The 17697-nt window shown below is 38.3% G+C and overlaps 1 protein-coding gene across 1 annotated transcript; it reads right to left on the bottom strand.

Moving 5' to 3' along the window:
- Positions 1–261: 261 nt before the first annotated feature.
- Positions 262–17310, bottom strand: folh1b (folate hydrolase 1B). Its single transcript, XM_015386154.1, has 20 exons — positions 17135–17310; positions 15227–15338; positions 14839–15025; positions 11370–11471; positions 11166–11291; positions 10929–11009; positions 10667–10772; positions 10039–10132; positions 9794–9889; positions 9161–9246; positions 8869–8988; positions 8705–8787; positions 8562–8625; positions 8390–8457; positions 4539–4630; positions 3324–3414; positions 2907–3171; positions 2723–2804; positions 2498–2590; positions 262–836 (listed from the first exon to the last, which is right to left on the bottom strand). Exons 1-20 carry the CDS (start codon positions 17214–17216, stop codon positions 647–649), a joined length of 2220 nt encoding a protein of 739 aa, XP_015241640.1. The 5' UTR covers positions 17217–17310; the 3' UTR covers positions 262–646.
- Between the last annotated feature and the right edge of the window lie 387 nt (positions 17311–17697).

Below are 17697 nucleotides of genomic sequence, written 5' to 3'. Positions count from 1 at the left end.
AGAAGCAACATTTAGTTCTGATGCTCCACATATTTAGAACAAACTCCCAGAAATATTTTAACTGTGAAACCCTCAGTTGCTTTAAATTGAGATGTAAAACATGTTTAGAGTGGCCTTCTAAACACCATTAGCTTAAACTCATAGACCAACTTTCTTTCATTATGTTAGGCATTATATATTAATTTATTATTAGTGGGCATTTTATTTTTCTGTTTTATAATAATTTCATCACTTAAATAATATATTTTTTTTACCCACTCTAGTTATTGAATTATATTATTAAATTACCTTTATGCTACAGCAATGCACATTTCTGTTATATCAAATGATTTTGACTCATTTAAAACACTGTTCAGTTGCAATACAATTGCTAATGTTTCATATTAATAAACTTGCCTTGCTTTGCCTTGTCTCTGGCAACTGTATAACAATGTCAACAAAATTATTGACTCTTGGAGCAAACAATTCAATAACAACAACAAAATAATAATTTTTTAGCTTTTTTAAAGCATTCACATCCATCATTTTAGGTCTGGAAAATGGACCTCATAAGATACAGGGATTGGTCTGCCTCTCTGTGTTTGGAAAAAAATATCACATTGTGATATAACAATATCTTTATATTTCAGTGTCTCAGCTCGTGCTTTCATGCAGGTTGTATCAGAGTCATGGCAGCAGCGTTGACTGTGAATGCTGCTATGCTGATTTGGCGCTTCACTTCCCGCCAGGCCTTCTCTGGGTCAGCTGAGTTCTCAATGTCAAACAGTGCATCGTATATCCCAGGAAAAGACTCCCCTGCATATTTGTTATGGCTGCTGGGAGCAAAAATCACATGCCTGAAAAACAGGGTAGAGATTATGGGGGAGGGGAGAAACAACATTGTGTTACTGAATGTGCTGAAGATATCTGAGATATTGGTGTAAGCCTATTCCCTGAAAACATGCTCAGCCAAAACAGGAGGGTAGTCAGTCCTATTTATTGCTAATAAGGAGAAATAAAATCTATGAATTTTTATAAAGAGCTAAGAGTCTTTAACCACACAAAACTATTCTGTAGATGCTTAAATCATGTCCACTTAGTCATGTCCAGCTCCTGTAACTGCGTGTAACAATTGTTACAATCTGCATCATTAACCTAGTCCTCAACATCTGATTGGTTAAACAGCACAGCTCATCATCCTCAGAACAGTTATCATGGTGATAGTAGTGTTTTTAGTACTAACCAACTTTAGTGAGAAAAAATTTGAAAACAAACAAATCTTGATGTGATTTCATAATTGTTCAGTAAATATTTGGAGTTTCAGTCACTGAAGTGGAAACAATATATTTGATGCTGAAGTTTGCTAATGTTGCAAGTGAACCAATTAGATGTGAGGTGATTATTCCTCAGCTTCCCTGGTTCTCTTGCTTCCTTTTCTAAAAGCCTTATAGTTTAGTGATCATAGCTAAAATTCTTGTTCATAGAGTTTGGAAATCTCCCAATCCCCCATTCAGGAGCTGAAAAGTAGATATTATTGCATTTTTTCTTTATTGAAGCAGTTCACTATATGTTCATTGAACATAATTCTAATTTTGCTGAAATGTCGGTTTCTTTTACCGTTACATTATATAATCTTTAATTCACCTTTCCCTGTTCCTAATCTCTTTTTAGACCTGCTCCTTACACTGGTTTTGTTTAGTATTACAATAATTCTACTTCATATCTGTTTCCCTGCCTAAATTCCCACAGAAGAATACATTTTCTTGGATTCAATTAGTTTGGGGGATTTAGTGTTTTAAACTGGCTGAACGCTTCATCTTTTGCTTGGTTTGTTTTTGTTGTTTTACTTATTTATTTTTATTTATTTTTACATATGTTGTTGTTAGTGTTGTTTATTTTATGACCACTGTTTTTTTTTGTATTATTATGTTCTGAAAACGCCGCATTAATTTTTACAAAAAGACTCAAGGCAAGTGAATAATGAGGACTGAACTCATAGCATATTTTCCCCAGTGACATAGAAAAATTACTCTGGTCAGATATAGTCATGTGGTCAGAACCATGGATGACTATGTTTCTGGTGAAGCTCACTGTCCATTTAGTGGGGGACATAATAACCACGTAGACAATTGTTGAAGCAAATAATTGTTGAGACAAATTTAAAAAAATATACGTTGCCATCATTTTAATTAAATTTTTTTTTTAGCCCCCAAGTTTCCCTGATTGAGATTCTTGTTGTATGCAAATCACTTCCTGTAAGACACCCAGACAGTCATCTTTAAAGGAATAAATAATTTCCTAAATATCCCTGACCTGTTGTCACTGAGGCTTGAGAGACAACAGGTCAGGGCTATTTAAGAAATAATTTATTCCTCTAAAGATACTTCTTTCAGTTTATGATGCCTTCTTTTAACTTTTAATTAATACTTATCTAAATAAACATTACATCTTTTAGTTTCTTTGTCCTTCATAAATGTGGAATGATATTTCTTCTGTAAAATAAACATCCATGTCTAACCTGTAAAAGGGTCTGCCTGGTAAGCCAAGCGGGTCGATGAAGGCTCTCTCTAGGTACATGAGCTGGTCGTTCATGATTCGCACCTGTAAAGGACTACCACATAAGAAATACCACTGCTTATTGTGAGAATGAACTGTCTCAATGTATTTAAATGATGGGGTTAAACAAGTTACTTCATAGGATTTAATATTTTACCATAGATGTATAAAAATTTCAAATTCTTACTCCTCAGTGTTCAGAGTTCGCAGGTGCTCATGGAAATCTCCGGCTGCAGCAGTGAAGTTTTCCACAGCAGAAAACAGAGGCTCTGAGAGAAAATAAAAACATTTCAGTAAAATGCAGCTGCTAAAATGCAGTTTAACAGTAGTGCTTAAACAATATTAAAGTATTAAGGTGAACATGAGCTCACCAAATGACACTTTGTAAGTTTCCATTTGTTCTGGGACTGCCTGTGCCATGCCTGCGATGCTCGTTGCGTACTTCCTCAGGGAGTTAGCGTACTCAGTAGGGTCAAGAGGAAGCACCTGGGAATCTGCCAACAAGAAGATGAGACCTCCTCTCACCTGAGCTATGGCTCGAAGCCTCCTGAAGGTGGGGTCATAAAACCTCTCCACTATCTCAAAGGTTTCATACACACTATGATAGACAGGGTAGCTACTGTATCGCTCTTTTGCCTGAAAGGATAGAAAAACAAGAGAAGGAGTCAATCAGTAAAAACAAGCAGGCCTCCTCAGGGTCATATTTGGTAAACTTCAAAAACACAAAACATGACAGGAGATTATTAAACATGGCTAATATTTATGAGATCTTAAAAGTGGATTGTAACCTTGTTCTTAGTGTATCTGGCTCTGCCTGCAGCAATCCCAAGCCGGATGAAATAGGCTTCAAAATCACTGCCTGACCCCAGTTTACTGATCCTAATTAAAACAGGGAGGAAAAGTTATGTTTTAAAATTATATATATTTTGAAATAGGTAGCTAAGAAGATTTCATCAGATTGATTTAGCAGAATTGTTGATTTTTTTTTCTCAGTTTTGATAATTAGATCACATTTTTTTCCTCAGTCAGACCCAAAAGATGTACTTCTGCAACAGCCAGAATTCTACAAATAGCTGTATAGAATGGCAGCTAGTTAAACATTTATTAAATTACACCTCAGTTGCTCAGAGAACAAGAAGCATGGTATTTTTATGTGCATAACTGATAAATCAGTGATTGGTAAGAAATGCTTTAAAATAGCATGTGAAAGTGATTTAAAAAAGCCATGCATTGGAAAAGTCAACCAGTAAAAAAAAGATTATCATTATTCTGGATTTGATGAAAGTGGTTAAAGAAAAGGAAGAAAATCTGGACATAGGTTGCCTTCAAGCTTTTCCAGTACGTCAAACATTTATGTCAAAACCTAAACCATGGAGTCAAGAAAACACAGATAGTATTGAAAATAAAAACAAATCTTACGATTTAATGTTTGATTTCACCACAGCCTAAACATGTACATCTATACATCATTAATAAGCTTAAACATTCTGATCATAATACAGAACAAATCAGTAGAAGCCCAACTCTTCCTCTTTCAAGTGAAGGGTGTTGTACTTCATTTAACCACCAGGTGGTAGTACTTGTCAAAATTTATACATCAGTGGACTGCTACCACGCTGATAAATTATTTGGAGAATAGAGTTTTGATGTATATAAATGCTTGGGAAGAAATCCATGTTTTAATATTTGGAGGAAGCACTTTAGGTTTAAGCAACTGTTAGTAAAGTGGTCATTAAGCATCTCAGTAACATCAGAGTTAATGTGTATCCTCTATAATTTCAGGTAAATTTTTCCTAAAAACACATTGAAAACAATATTTTGTCATGGTTGAGGACTGAGTGTATTTATACAGCAAACTATGTTAAATTTACTGCAATATTTTTTGACCCATTCACTATAAATAGTAACTTTCAGCTTTGGGTAACTTTGTATTTCTCTAGGTAGCATAAATGTTTTCTACATTCTTAACTAATTTTCTCAAACAAAATATTGAGGCTCCGTACCGAGGTGCGTCACGGTCATTGGTCCAGTTGTCCCTTTTATGCCAACTCTCATACAGAGACATTTCTTCCTCTCCTTCTTCTGGACTGGCTATCTACACAGAGAAACAAATGCATCTTCAAAGAAACGTAAAAAAACAAACACAAAACTTCTATGAGATTTGTATCTAATTAAAAATAATTTCCCATTAGTGTTTGATTAAAATAAACTTAATGTGTTGTGTTTAAATTTCATGCTTTTTGGAGCCTTTAATAAATTCCTGGTAAAATTGAGTTATTGACCATTTATCATGGCTGATATGGTGGACTGTCTTTAAAAGTATTCTGACTTTCTTGAATGAACATGGAGATTTAGCCTAGTTTATCAAGTTTGAAAAGGTTGGATGTTAACTTAATTATCTATTCTTTTTTTCAGTGTCATTAGTACACCTATCTCCAGGCATCAACAGGCAAAAGGCATGGTACAGGACAGGTCGGCAGACCATCGTGGGACGTGCAACATACAACCATACACACACACACACACACACACACACACACACTCTCACCGAAGGACAATTTAGAATTACCAATTGACCAAACAGTCATGTTTTAGGAATGTGGGACAAAGTATCTGGAGAGAACCAACACAGACATTGGGAGAAATACAAACTCCATGCAGAAAGACCTGAGAATGAAGCCCAGGACCTTCTTGCTGCAAGGCAACAGTTCTATAAATCGCACCAATATGCAGCCCTCTGCTTTTCCTATCTAGCTGAATTTTGAAATGTGTTTAGGATTATTCTTTGTTGGTGTATGCACTTCTATTGTGAGTTTATCCATGCAGCCCAAACAGTCACCCTTAAAAAATGCAAATAGTTTAAGGGTTTTTTCAGGCTCTACTGGTTTTTATTTGTAGTAGTAGAAAGAGAGGAAACAGGACAGGAAAGAGGGGAAGGCATGCTGCAAAGGTCAAGAGGCCAGGACCTAAACGTGTAACAGCACTGAGGACTAAGGCCTCCATACATGGGTCGTAGACTTAACTTGAGGACCACTGCTGCACCCCGAAATGCAAATTGAAATAGACAGGAATAGCCCATATTTCTATATATATATATAAAGGCTTTATGCTTACTTTGAGCTGGGAATTACTCAAATAACAATTCTCCATGTCTGCAGTTAACCAGGTTTCACGTCAACACAGACATTTAAAGGCCCAAAGTGGAAGTGAGGGGCTTAAAGTGATGGGTGGTTAAATCGCAAAGAGATACAGCTTCTTCTGACTTATGCCATTGTTCAGTGCTAAACCCACGGCTGAAGTACAGCTCAATTGAAAAGATGGTAAACAGTGGGTCCTGAGGACAAAAAAGGCACAAGAAACAGCGCCCAAGCATAAAAATGCCCAGAAAAAAAACATATAGGAATGTAGGTAGGTGCGTTGGATCAGATAAAAGCTTGTAATCCACTGATTTTGACACTCTTTCTGGCTAGTGTCTTGTTACTGGAAAACAAAGTTGATTCGTTACATCTGAAGCTGTTCTTTACCTAAAGGAAGCCTGACTTGACAACAACACATCAGACTCAGTCTTCAAGGCCAACGGTCTTTAGTTATTCTGTGTAGACCACAATGACTGATTGTGGAGAAAAAAAACACAAAACAGGTAGGAGGCCTTTGTAAGTATGTGAATAAATGTTGGTGCACTGCTCTGAAGAAATAGAACACATGACAGTGGAAGTTTGGCAGTACTATCTGCCATAGGAGTTTACTGCAGTGTTTACACCCTTCTGGTTGCTAATTCATATCAAGTATCAAGGAACCTGTATGACACCTTCAGCAATAATGCAGATAAACCCCCTGGAGACAACACTTGATGGCATGTACACTAACAATTATGGTGTGTACGCAGCTCTTGCTTGACCCCATCTTGGTGTTGCTGACCACATCTCAATCCTGTTGCAGCCAGCATATGGACCACTAATAAGACGGATCAGGCCTGTAAAGAAAACCGTGTGGCCCAGTCAACTAGTCGCTCTGCTCCAGGACTGTTATTAGTGGACAGATTTCAAGGTCTTTGGAAAGACAATGACATATGGGGGAGAGGCAGACCTGGAGAAATACACTTCTACTGTTCCTTACTTCATATCCAAATATGCTGATGCTATCACCACAACCAAGACAGTAACCTATTATCCAAACTGAAAACCCTGGCTGAATGCTGAGGGGAGATTTCTACTGAAAGGACACTGTGTTGAAGACCGGTGAGGCATCAGCTCTCTGAGAGATGAGTAAAGGACTGACTGCCGACAATGCAAGGCAAAAGATACAAACAAAAAACAAAGCCAATCCAGAAAATTAAGGGTCACCTCACCATCAATGACCCGGAGCGCATGTAGAAGGGCATCTTGTGCATCACAAGCTACATCAGAAATGCAAAATGCCCAAGGCACCCCCATTGCCAGATTCACTCTGTAGGTTCTCGTGCACACTTTTAGGATCCTGTCACAACCTTACAAATCACCACACAGTGACATGCCCCTCTGTGTGACCACAGCAAACACGTGGAAGACACGAGGAAGACCCTGTCGACCCCGTCTGCTCACCCAGACAACATCCTGGGGGAAGGTACCATGAAATTTTGCACATCTTTTGTCTGAGATATTGGCATACATCTTCAATACCTCACTGTTACTGGCATGTGTCCCAACCTGTTTAAAGATCAGCACTATTGTCTCTGTCCCCAAGTCCTCCACATTGACTGCCCTCAATGACTACAGACTTATTGTCTTCACATTGGTAGGCATGAAGTGCTTTGATAGGAAATTTAGGAGCATATTAAGGACTCCATCAACATTCTCCTACAGGAGAAACAGATCATCACACACGTTATCTTATCAATGGAAGCTCTGGACTGAGTCCCCTCCTGAGGAACTGGGTCCTGGACCTCCTGACCAACAGTTCTACGACTGTCAGGAATCTACAACACCATCGCCTCCTCCATCACAAGAGTGCAGGTTCACAACAGTACTGGGTGCTTAGCCGCCACCTGTGTACTCTGCTGACATTTCACTGCTTGGTAAAACATTCCAGCTGTCATAAAGTAAAGTTTGCAAACAAAAAAGCAGTATTGGGATGCATATACAATGAGGAGTCCAAATATAGAGAAGAGGTGAAACACCTGGTGCAGTGATGCAAAAACAATAACCTCTCCATTCATTTGAAAAGGACTAAGGAGATGGTGGCTGGTTTCAGAAGGGACAAGGATCCTCTTCATCCCCTGCACCTCAGAGGAGCAGCTGTGGAGGTGGTGTCTCATTTCCACTACAGTGAAATTACAAGCTCCTCACAAGGAGAGGCTTAACTCTTTTTGATGTTTTATGGCCACACGAGATAAGATATTTGGCTACATTGAGAAGAAGTATGTCTGAAGGAGTAAAGGTGAGGGTCTCATTATTGCAGCTGTGGAATCATCCTCTGGGACTGTGTTGCCACCAGAAGTGCTGATTGATTACACAAATGAAGAAATCTCATGCAATTTTACTTTAAATGAAACCTGGATTGCATCTTCAGCATAGCTGGTTTGATCCCAAAAACAAACCAAAACTGATTCTGAATGACGAATCAGGCTAACTTTGAGCTTCTGAATCCTCCTTATCTCAGCTATACTGAACATCTTTAAACTATATGCTTAAAAGCTGTAACTCGTTTTGAAAATTATCCAATTTGATGAACTCTACCAAAGCCCAACAGGAATTCAAATTTACCATGGATGATGTTTGCTAATGTTTTTTTTTTTTTTTTTTACCAGATATTAAATATGCATATACTATGTGAACCTCTGATCAGAAATAAGTATATCAAAAAAAGCTGCACTGACCTGTTTGGTAAGATTGTACACTAATGTGTGCATTGATGGAGTGCAGTCAACCCTCAGTGTGTACATACCTGGAATTTAGAAAGGCATTCATGTTTGCATTCGCAAAATTAAACCAACCGAATTAATAATTTCTGACTGAGAAGACAGATTCACACTCCTTTATGTTCATCACCCTCTATAGCAGAGTCTGCGTTGATGTAAGCCACAGCTCTCTCCTGTAGCAGCCTGGCATTGTCCTGTAGGGATAGATGAAGTTCAGTGAGTGCAGCTAGGCATTAATAAGCCAATAAATGTTAATGTTTATATCTATTCCACCTCAGCCCATTCTGTTGATCCCAGCAGCCCAAACTCCTCTGCATCCCAGCTGGCGAATATAATAGTCCTCCTAGGCCTCCACCCTACATGTCCCAACACAAAGAGACACTGATATAAACAATCAGTGACTCCTTTAGTTCTATTTCACTCATTAAAAGATTTACCTTTCTTTACCATCTTGCCGGCACTCCTCACAGTTTCATGGACCACTGCTGCGCCAGACATTGGGTCAATTCCTCCAAACACCCAGGCATCACGGTGCCCTCCCAGAATAACATACCTGTCTGCAAAAAAACAATTGCTTTGTCCGTTTTAGTCAAAGGTTTTTAGCCTAAAGCAAAACCTGCACTGTCTTCAACCCTGTCTGGAAGGATCCAGTTTAGTCTGATAACACCCCTGTTTAGCAATGGATGTTAACAGGTGTGTTTCATGAAGTGGCTCCAAATTACAGAGTACCTGGCTCCAGAGCTCCTCTGATCTTTCCAATGACATTGTAGACCCTGGCAACCTGGTTGTTACTGTAGATGTTCATTCGCACCTTCCTGCAATAAAAAATTACCAAAACACGAAAAAAAATAAATACCAGAAACAGACAAAATGGAAATTTCTCTGCTGTGAGGAAAATGTGTGCTAATCAAATGTTCAATGACCAACGCAGAGGAGAACTACCGTAAAAGATATGCTGGTAGAGGAGAAGCAACAGAAAACCGCAGCATCTTGCATGCTTGTTTTGTATAAAACACAGTGGGGGTGAATGCTGTTATTCAGATTTCAAAGTGTGTTTGCTGCAGATTATGCTGTTGCCATGCAGGGTTATGTGTGAAAATGAATGTGTGTCACAGACAAGAAGCACAAGAGGCCTCATTGTGCTTCGTCTGGCTGCTCGCCACCAGAGGGTCACAGGTTTGGATGGGAAGCAACAAAAGCAGGAGGGAAGAGAGCACAGAAAGTGAAGTTTGAACTGTAGTGAAAGATGGTCATGGGAGAAGTAATTTTATTAAAAAAGAAAGACTGGTTGTGAGTCTTATTGCAGGACGATCATTTCAGTATCATCAGAGAGTTGAATAATAACATTAGAGGAAAACTTACTGGCTCTTAAAGTCATCTGTGAAGCCTGGACCAGTCTTGTATGACACATTCAGAGCTCCTTTCCAGTTGTTGGGTGGAATCTGTCCTCCCATGTTTCTGTTACATAATATATGCATAGTAAAAAAATTAAATATTGCAACTAGAGACTACAATAAATACAGGACATGTAGATAGATATGTATAGACGTTAAGTTTCTACTTATTTAGAACCATTTTATCATTATATAACACAGAAAGAAATTTACTTTAGGAGGTGGATTGCATCATGAAAGCCGATTGGATGAACAGGAATCTTGGGAAGTCCTACTCCTTCCTCCAGGTTAAGTCTGTAGGTGTAATCTGGATGGAAGCACACAGGCATGGGACTTATAAACGGTAGTGTTTATTAAACCTTTCACATAACTTGTTATTTTAAAAATGAAAGAAATGCTAATATTTTTCCAAAAGTTTTTTGGACAATAATAATCTGAGAAATGTGATATACGCCCAGGGCCAGTCGAACACAAAAAACGGGTTTATTTCAGATTTCTCCTTTGCAATTTTGTCTGCATAGACTGGTCTGTCCTGGCCTCAAATCCTTTGTTTATTTTCCTAGATTGCTTGATTTTAATTCATATCCACTGCAGCTGCTGAAAAATAAATAACTAAAAATAAAACATCTTCCTACAGCCTGGTTTTTCCAACACATTGAGGACGGTTTGCTCAGGGTAATACCAAATTTTACTTTTCCACCATGCAAACCATTTTGTTTGTTGTTAAAAAAAAATATTTTGATCAAGGTCTGCTTTGTACCCTACATGGCTTGAGGCAGATATTTGTGGTAAAAACAGGAAACTTAAGTGATATCAGGTTACAGGAAGCTTTCTAACAAACCTTTAGCCGGGTATCCAGGTGTGAGGGGGTCTCCTGCTCCATTTAGGTTGAGAACATTTCCTCTCTGAACTCCTCCACCAGGCAGGTTCCAACCATCAGGGTAAGGCTGTACAAAGCCATAGTAAGTAACAGAAGTTGTCTTGTATTGTGTTTTTCTCCTACTCATAATATCCCAGGGGGTAAACAACAACAGATCAGGAGATTTAATTGTGGTTTCTTACTTATTTTAGTCTGAATGTGTTTATTAAAGCTCCATAGTTACCTGGACTCCTGCTGCCCAATAATCTGCAGGATCTGAGAACATGATGACTCCCTTAGCTCCTGCTAACATGGCATTCTTCACCTTAGAAAATGAAACGGTCAAGAGAGAGTACTAAATGATGTTGTTCATATCATGAGGACCATAAGCAAAATTAAATGTTATCATTACAGACAAAACATTCTGAGGGGTAAAAGTGTAAAGTTACAATATTTAGGTTCACATGACACCTTTAAGTACCTTATTGCCTCTGAATATTTTCCCGTATCTGACAATCACAATCTTTCCTGTTGCATTGATACCCATCTCTCTCTCTAGCTGGAAAAAGTCCTCTGTTCGTCCATAGTTGACGTAAACCAATTCTCCCTGAGGAGCAAAAGATAAAGAGGTAACAGATTTGGCTGGTTTACCTTTTATCATAGTTTTATTTGGATTTAAGTGTACCTGAGGATGCCCTTTGGGTGAATAAGCACTGTATGGAGGCACAATGTTGGAGATGTCTTCATAGCCTTGTGGAACCGGCTCAGCCAAGGAGGTGTTAAAAACCTGGCAAAACAAAGACATCATGAGACTAAAAGAAGATCAAACTGGATAAAAGGATCTATTACCAGCCTTGGGAAAGGACCTTGTTCTTCCTTTGTTTTTGTTTCATGAATTTATTTGAATTAAAATGAAAAAGGTTATTTGATATATCCAACCACAATTAAATCAGATAATATAATACAACATGCTTAAACACATAACAGAGTGAGACATAGTATACAATATGATTCAATGCAATAAGACAACTGACAGTCTAAAATACTATATATGTTAAAAAAACTATAATCACATATTATGAAATACTTTATCATCATGATGTTGGTGCTGATGACTGCTTAATTGCTCATTTCATTCAACTGTCTAACTCCACCCAATTTCTCATTATCGCTCATCTATTCCACCTGCTCTAGCCTCTATTTAACCAGCCCTCAAACCAGTTATCAGTGCTAGATTATTCTCGAGCCAGTGGTGAGTGTTTCAGGGTTACCTTAGTGTGTCTGATTACCTGATCCTGACCTGTTTGTGCCTCTCAACCACTGAGCCTGTCTGATCTGTTTGCCTGACCTGTCTTCGGACTTTTGCCGGATTCTATCTGTTAACCAAACTTGGAACTGATTCCTGACACTGTTCTGATTTTCCCTTTGGAACCTCTTCGGACTTCTAATCTTCTGGTTCTGAATCCTGAGCACGTCTTCGACACCGGCTTTGGGTTCACCCTCTGGATTATCCTGCCTTCCTCCTTATGCCCGGATCTGATCTCCTCCTTGTTCTTCATCCTCCGGGGCTACAGCGTCTGGGACTCTCTGGGCGGCGCTCGTCGAGTCCTGTTGACAGCCGAACGGCTGGCAATAGCCTCAGACCAGCCTCAATAGCCTGGTCCTTTAGCTCAGACTGAGCTAAAGGACCAGGTTGGTGACTCACGTTCACAATCCTCCTGCGTCAGATTAATGTGGTCACTAACTTGTGTTTTCCTTCTATAAAGTTTCCTGCCTTAGACGTCCTTGCTGTTGCTTTAAATCCGTCGTTTTTTAAATTAATGTTTTTGAGATATCTGGCTGTCTGTCTGCCTTGAATGTTTTTTGTACTTCCTTTAGTTAATAGTAACTAATAGAACAACTTAAGGATAGAATGATCAAACTCACATGGAATGCATAGGCAAAGATCTGGGATCAACTGATCAAAAGGAGACAATGCTTTTCAATAGCTTTATTAATTTGCTGATTATCTTAGGACATAAGTAAATTAATTCAGTAAGACATTTTTCTTCATTCTCAAGTTTTTTGGGTTTGCATTGCATTTTTTAAACATTACCTGCTCTGTCCTGTTACATTTTTACTCTCTGTCTTTGTGTTTTTCCTTGCTGGGTTTTAGCGTCACTTGGGTTCAATTAGTCAATCAGCTCTGGCATATTTCTGGAACATGTTTCACATTCAGCTGTTGGTTGGGTTATTAGAGTTCAGTGGCCTCTTTTTTTTAAACCGTTCTTTTATCTAATTTGTATCTCTATTGCCTGCTTGTGTGGTAGCATGTTTTAAATGCATTTTTCTTTATTGCCCTTTTTATTATGGTGACACCTAAGTGTTTCAGATCAGACAATAAAGAGTCAGGGATTAAGTGATTAACTATTAATGGAAAATTTCCAATTATGAACACCGGTCTTAATGGGAAAAAAGTAATTGCACTGTATTGTGATCAGTCACAATTTCAGGAAAGTTAAGTTTTGCTTCCCCTCATTACTGTAAGATCTTTGAAATCTGGATATTTCATAAACAGCAATGCTCTGACTGCATGAAGTAAACATTAAGATATCAACAAGCAGCACCTTTCTTTACCCAAATATTTAAAAACAGATGAAAAACAAAGTAAGATATGCCAGTTTAAAAGAGTCAGTAAACAGCACCAAAGCCTTTGGGACTCATGTAAAATTCAGTCAGAGATGTTATCCTAATGTGGAGAACAAAAGAGCACAGGGTGAAGCTTCCTTAGAGTGCAGACTCAAGATTCAACAGTAAGAAAATGGGCAAATAGCCTCCACTGAGGGGCTCAGAGGGGAATACAAATCTTGCATTTGCTAAAGGACATCTTGATTATGTACATTTTAGATGATTTGTTCCCTGTTACATTAAGTGGAAATCAAACACTACATCACCAAAAGAGAACGTCATGCATAACATGAGAAATGATGATGGTAGAGTGATAGTGTGATGCTGCGTTGCTGCACCGAGAACAAAAGAAGAAAATACGGTTTTCGTGTGGCTTAATAAAGTTATCTAAGTCCATGCCATGATGATGTAATAAACTTAAACATACAGTTATTGCATATAAATCGTCCAGTGTGTCTAAAAACAAATCTGCAAAACAGAGTTGTTAAAAAAAATCCTATACATAGATGGTATTTGTTGCTAGAGATGCTTCAAATGCAGATTAGATTGAAGAGCAATTGTGTTTCTTACATAACTTGGTTGGTATGGATATCTTTAGCCATTTCTGAATGAAATATGTTTAATTTATTTTTATCTACAAGTGAAAAATATAAAAAAAAACATAACAGAAGAAACTGCAACTGTGAAATTCTGCTTGCAGAGCGTGCAGGAATGTATTAGATTGGTGTTCAGTATTTGTGAGATTAACATGAAAATTTTAACAAAAACAGCCCCAGTATGTCAGCATTACTCAGTTCCATGGTGCCTAAACATATTTCTGACTTAAATAACATGAAATGGGCCCATTTAAGACATCCTCTATACAGTATGTTACTCCAGACATGATCAAAAGTGATCATGTCTTCTGCTTTGCTCAACAGTTATCAGCTGAGATGAAATACTGAAGTATCTGGAATGTAAATCCTGATTCTGGTCCTTAACTACAGTCTCAGTTCCAGGTAGTGTTGGTGCTGTAACATTATCTTTGTATAAACGTTTATCTCACAATAGAACTATAAAAGGACCTTGGACCTAAGTAAAAACTTGCAGAGGGAAGCGGGGAAAACTGCTGTTTGATCCCACCATACAGGCTCTAACAGTTTTTAACTTCACAAACACACAGTTAGGTATAGAGTTTGGGACAGGAATAGCCCTACTATTAAATTTTTTGAGAAAATATACACATCTTTCGGGTTGTATAGAGATAAATGGTGTAACTGTGATGAATGCATTTTTCCTGCAGCCTAAGATCTGCAAACTAGGTTTGTCTCACTAGATTTTTTTTTCCTGTCATACAGCATGAATACTCTCAAATTAGTTTGCAAGTGTGTGAGAAAAAAAAAGGGGGCGGGTTTTCTGAATACATAATATCAAGGAAAACCAAATGGAACTTTCTGCATTACGGGTCCAACTTTATTTTGGCAAATGTTTGCAGGCATGTTCCTTACCTCTTTCCCACTGTGATCCACTATGGAGATGTAGTTTGGCTGTGATTTGTCCGGATAGGACAGCAGGATGTCATAGGGCACCATCTCCACTGAATCCAATCCAAAGTCCTTCCACTCCTTCATGATTTGCTCTGCATATTTCAGGTTCTGCTCAGTTCCAGCTAGATGTGGGAGGCGGGTGAATTTCCTGCAAAGAGGATGGTTACTGTGAAACATGTGTGGCTTTAGTCAGCTGATCCTGGTGCCATTTCTGTTTTGTTAAATTGTGTCTCCCACTGCCTGATGATACTGTTCAGTATGGAGCAAAATTACAAACCAGTTCAATCCATGGATTGTTTTAGTGCACTTTTGGAAATTCTAGTTCGTAAGTGATTGTTTTTGTTTTTACCTGAGATGGTCTCTAATCAGGTCTGTCTGCATTTCATCCAGAAACTCCTTAAGGTAATCACCTGAGGGCTTGTGCTTATGAGAGATAGCATTTGAACGATGTGCAAACCAGCCTACAAAGCAAACAGAAAAACAATCCAAAACAAAGAGATGGCATGATTTAAAACTGGTAAATCACATGTGTTTGAAAAACAATTATTTATTTAAAATCCTGAGTTTTAAAAACGTTTACAATTAAGGTCAAAGTTAATTATACCTCTAAAACACACATCTCCCAAAAAGTAATATAATAGTGTAAAAGAATTAATGTAAATATATGTAATTACTTAGATCTTTATGAAAATTTGCAAATTTTTTAGACTCTTCTTGATAATCAGCTTAATCGCTTCCTCTCTTTGCATGCATTGACTGGAAATGTGACCATCCATTGTAATAATCTCCAAATGTTTAAGGCTTGAAAGCCTCTTTGCTACCACCCAGTAATTAGTTGCAAAGCAGTTATGCAAATGGTTTGTGTTTGCTAAAGGGGGCAGCCTAAAAAAAACAACTTTTGGTAGGTTTCTGGCAATGTTCCATGGTTATTATCTTTCTAATATCTCACCTTTAATATTTAAAAAAAATAGCAGAGTTGCTAGTAATTATTAATACTAGAATATTCAAGCAACTTCATAAGAAAATTACTAAATAGTTTGCTTGTAAAGATTTGCATTCATTCAGGCCATAGTCATACCAACAAAGTAAAAAAAAACAAAAAAACACTGGAGTTTGTTTTCCAAATTTGAAGACGTTTTGCTTCCCATCCAGGAAACTTTCTCAACTCAAAATGTCAGAAATAGCGTTGAGTTCCAGGCTTATAGAGTGCCACAAACAAAAGCCTTGTTATGGCTTAGACAACATGCTAATTGAGGTGAACCCCTTAGTAATGGGGAGTCGTTGAGGTCGTTGTGGGCCTGCAAAACCTTATACTGGCTCATGCATCTGAAAAGGGAGTCGTTGGGGTCATTGTTGGCCTGGCTGACCAGGCGAGATGTTTTGGTCCCCTTCATGGCGACGAGGTTTGAGATGATAGCGGGAAGGAATCAACTCTATCGCTGTGCTGGAGAGCACCCCCTCTGTTAAGGGTTGTTTTTCTCTTTTAACATAAACGGCTTCCTTCACACTCCTTTCAAACCATCTGTCAAAGGTGGTTTGAAAGGGTCATTTTGGACAAAAGGTAATTTTGGACAAAGAAGACAGGTAGACTTTGTTGGAAATAATAAATAGTTTCAATACAACAGTTGCTGTTCACAAGCAAAGCAACAATCAATAAACCGACAGTAAACAAAAATTCCACCACCACTTACTTTTCTAGCTTTCTTCAGCAGCCAGCTGTGCTTCTGTTCATCATTGTGGGCAAACAGGAACAACAGCTCAAGTTTTGTATTTTGAGATTAGAAATTCTTGTTTTATTTCTTACATCTATAGTTTTGTTTGTATCTTTGCAAAGTCTGTAATGCTTATTCATTGCCGGTGGTCACCTGTATTTTATTTGGTTTTAGTTACTCAGTCCTTCTCTCACCTCAAAGTGGAGTTGGTTACATGGATTTTGGTCAAAAACACTATTCTACTGTAAATACAGTGGCTGGAAAATGACCATTGCTGTATTTGTAATACAGCTGTGGTTCTAGGCAGTGAGTATTAACCTGTTGTGAGGACCAAGAAATTAAAACGTCAACGTGATGACAAACTGCAAGTCACACTGTGGCTTAAGCAGCATCACATTGGCAATTACCTCTCTGTGCAGGGATAGTTAATGCAGTTCTAAGCAATACAGAGTAAAAGTTGTATGGTTAAGTTAAATATCTCTGTAACACTGTGAAGTTTCAGTTAGGACTCTAAAAATACAACAACGTGAGTCTCTGTGTCTTACCGATGCTGAAACCCAGCAGGAACAAAGCCAACACAACTATAGTCCAAAAGATCCAACGAACCAACCGGCTCTCCCTCTTCATTGCAAAGCTGCTCCCTGTCCTGCAGATCCACACACTGACACGGCTGGTTCTGCAGGCGAGGTCTGCAGAGGCTCAGATAAAGGGAGTAATTTGTTTGGAAGGCAGAGTGAGATGGAGTAAGGCAACGGGAGCAGGGAGGAGCTGAAAGTTTGTCAGTTAGAGGCGGTGAGAGATACATTGGGAGAGGGAGCTCATTAGAGCTGGTCTATGTCAGGGCATTTAATGTGCACCTTGGCCGTTCCTGTGCTGACTCAGTATTTGTTATTATGAGAGCAGAGGGACACTCTGAGGAGGCTTTCTAATAACAACACATGCTGGACTTGGAATTCAATGAAGATGGGAGAAGATAAACGTCTGACACCTTCTTTACCTTTACTGCTGTTGTGAAACATTGATTTTCTTAGTAGATAAGTAGGTAGATTAAATTGAATGTTCAGATAATTAAATAAAGATAGGACTTGTCTTTACAAAAGAAATGTTA

This window comes from Cyprinodon variegatus, unplaced genomic scaffold, assembly GCF_000732505.1.
Source record: "Cyprinodon variegatus isolate N-32 unplaced genomic scaffold, C_variegatus-1.0 Scaffold358, whole genome shotgun sequence".
In the NCBI taxonomy this organism is placed as follows: Eukaryota; Metazoa; Chordata; class Actinopteri; order Cyprinodontiformes; family Cyprinodontidae; genus Cyprinodon; species Cyprinodon variegatus.
The sequence above is the reverse complement of the archived record's forward strand: the minus strand, read 5'-3'. Positions and strand labels throughout refer to the sequence as shown.

Coding starts and splice junctions, on each gene's coding strand:
- folh1b (XM_015386154.1), bottom strand. CDS start 17,216: ATGAAGAGGGAGAGCCGGTTGGTTCGTTGGATCTTTTGGACTATAGTT. Junction 15,339..17,134: donor CCTGCTGGGTTTCAGCATCG/GTAAGACACAGA, acceptor TTTGCTTTGTAG/GCTGGTTTGCACATCGTTCA. Junction 4,631..8,389: donor TGTACAATCTTACCAAACAG/GTCAGTGCAGCT, acceptor TTCTCTGTGTAG/ATAGCCAGTCCAGAAGAAGG.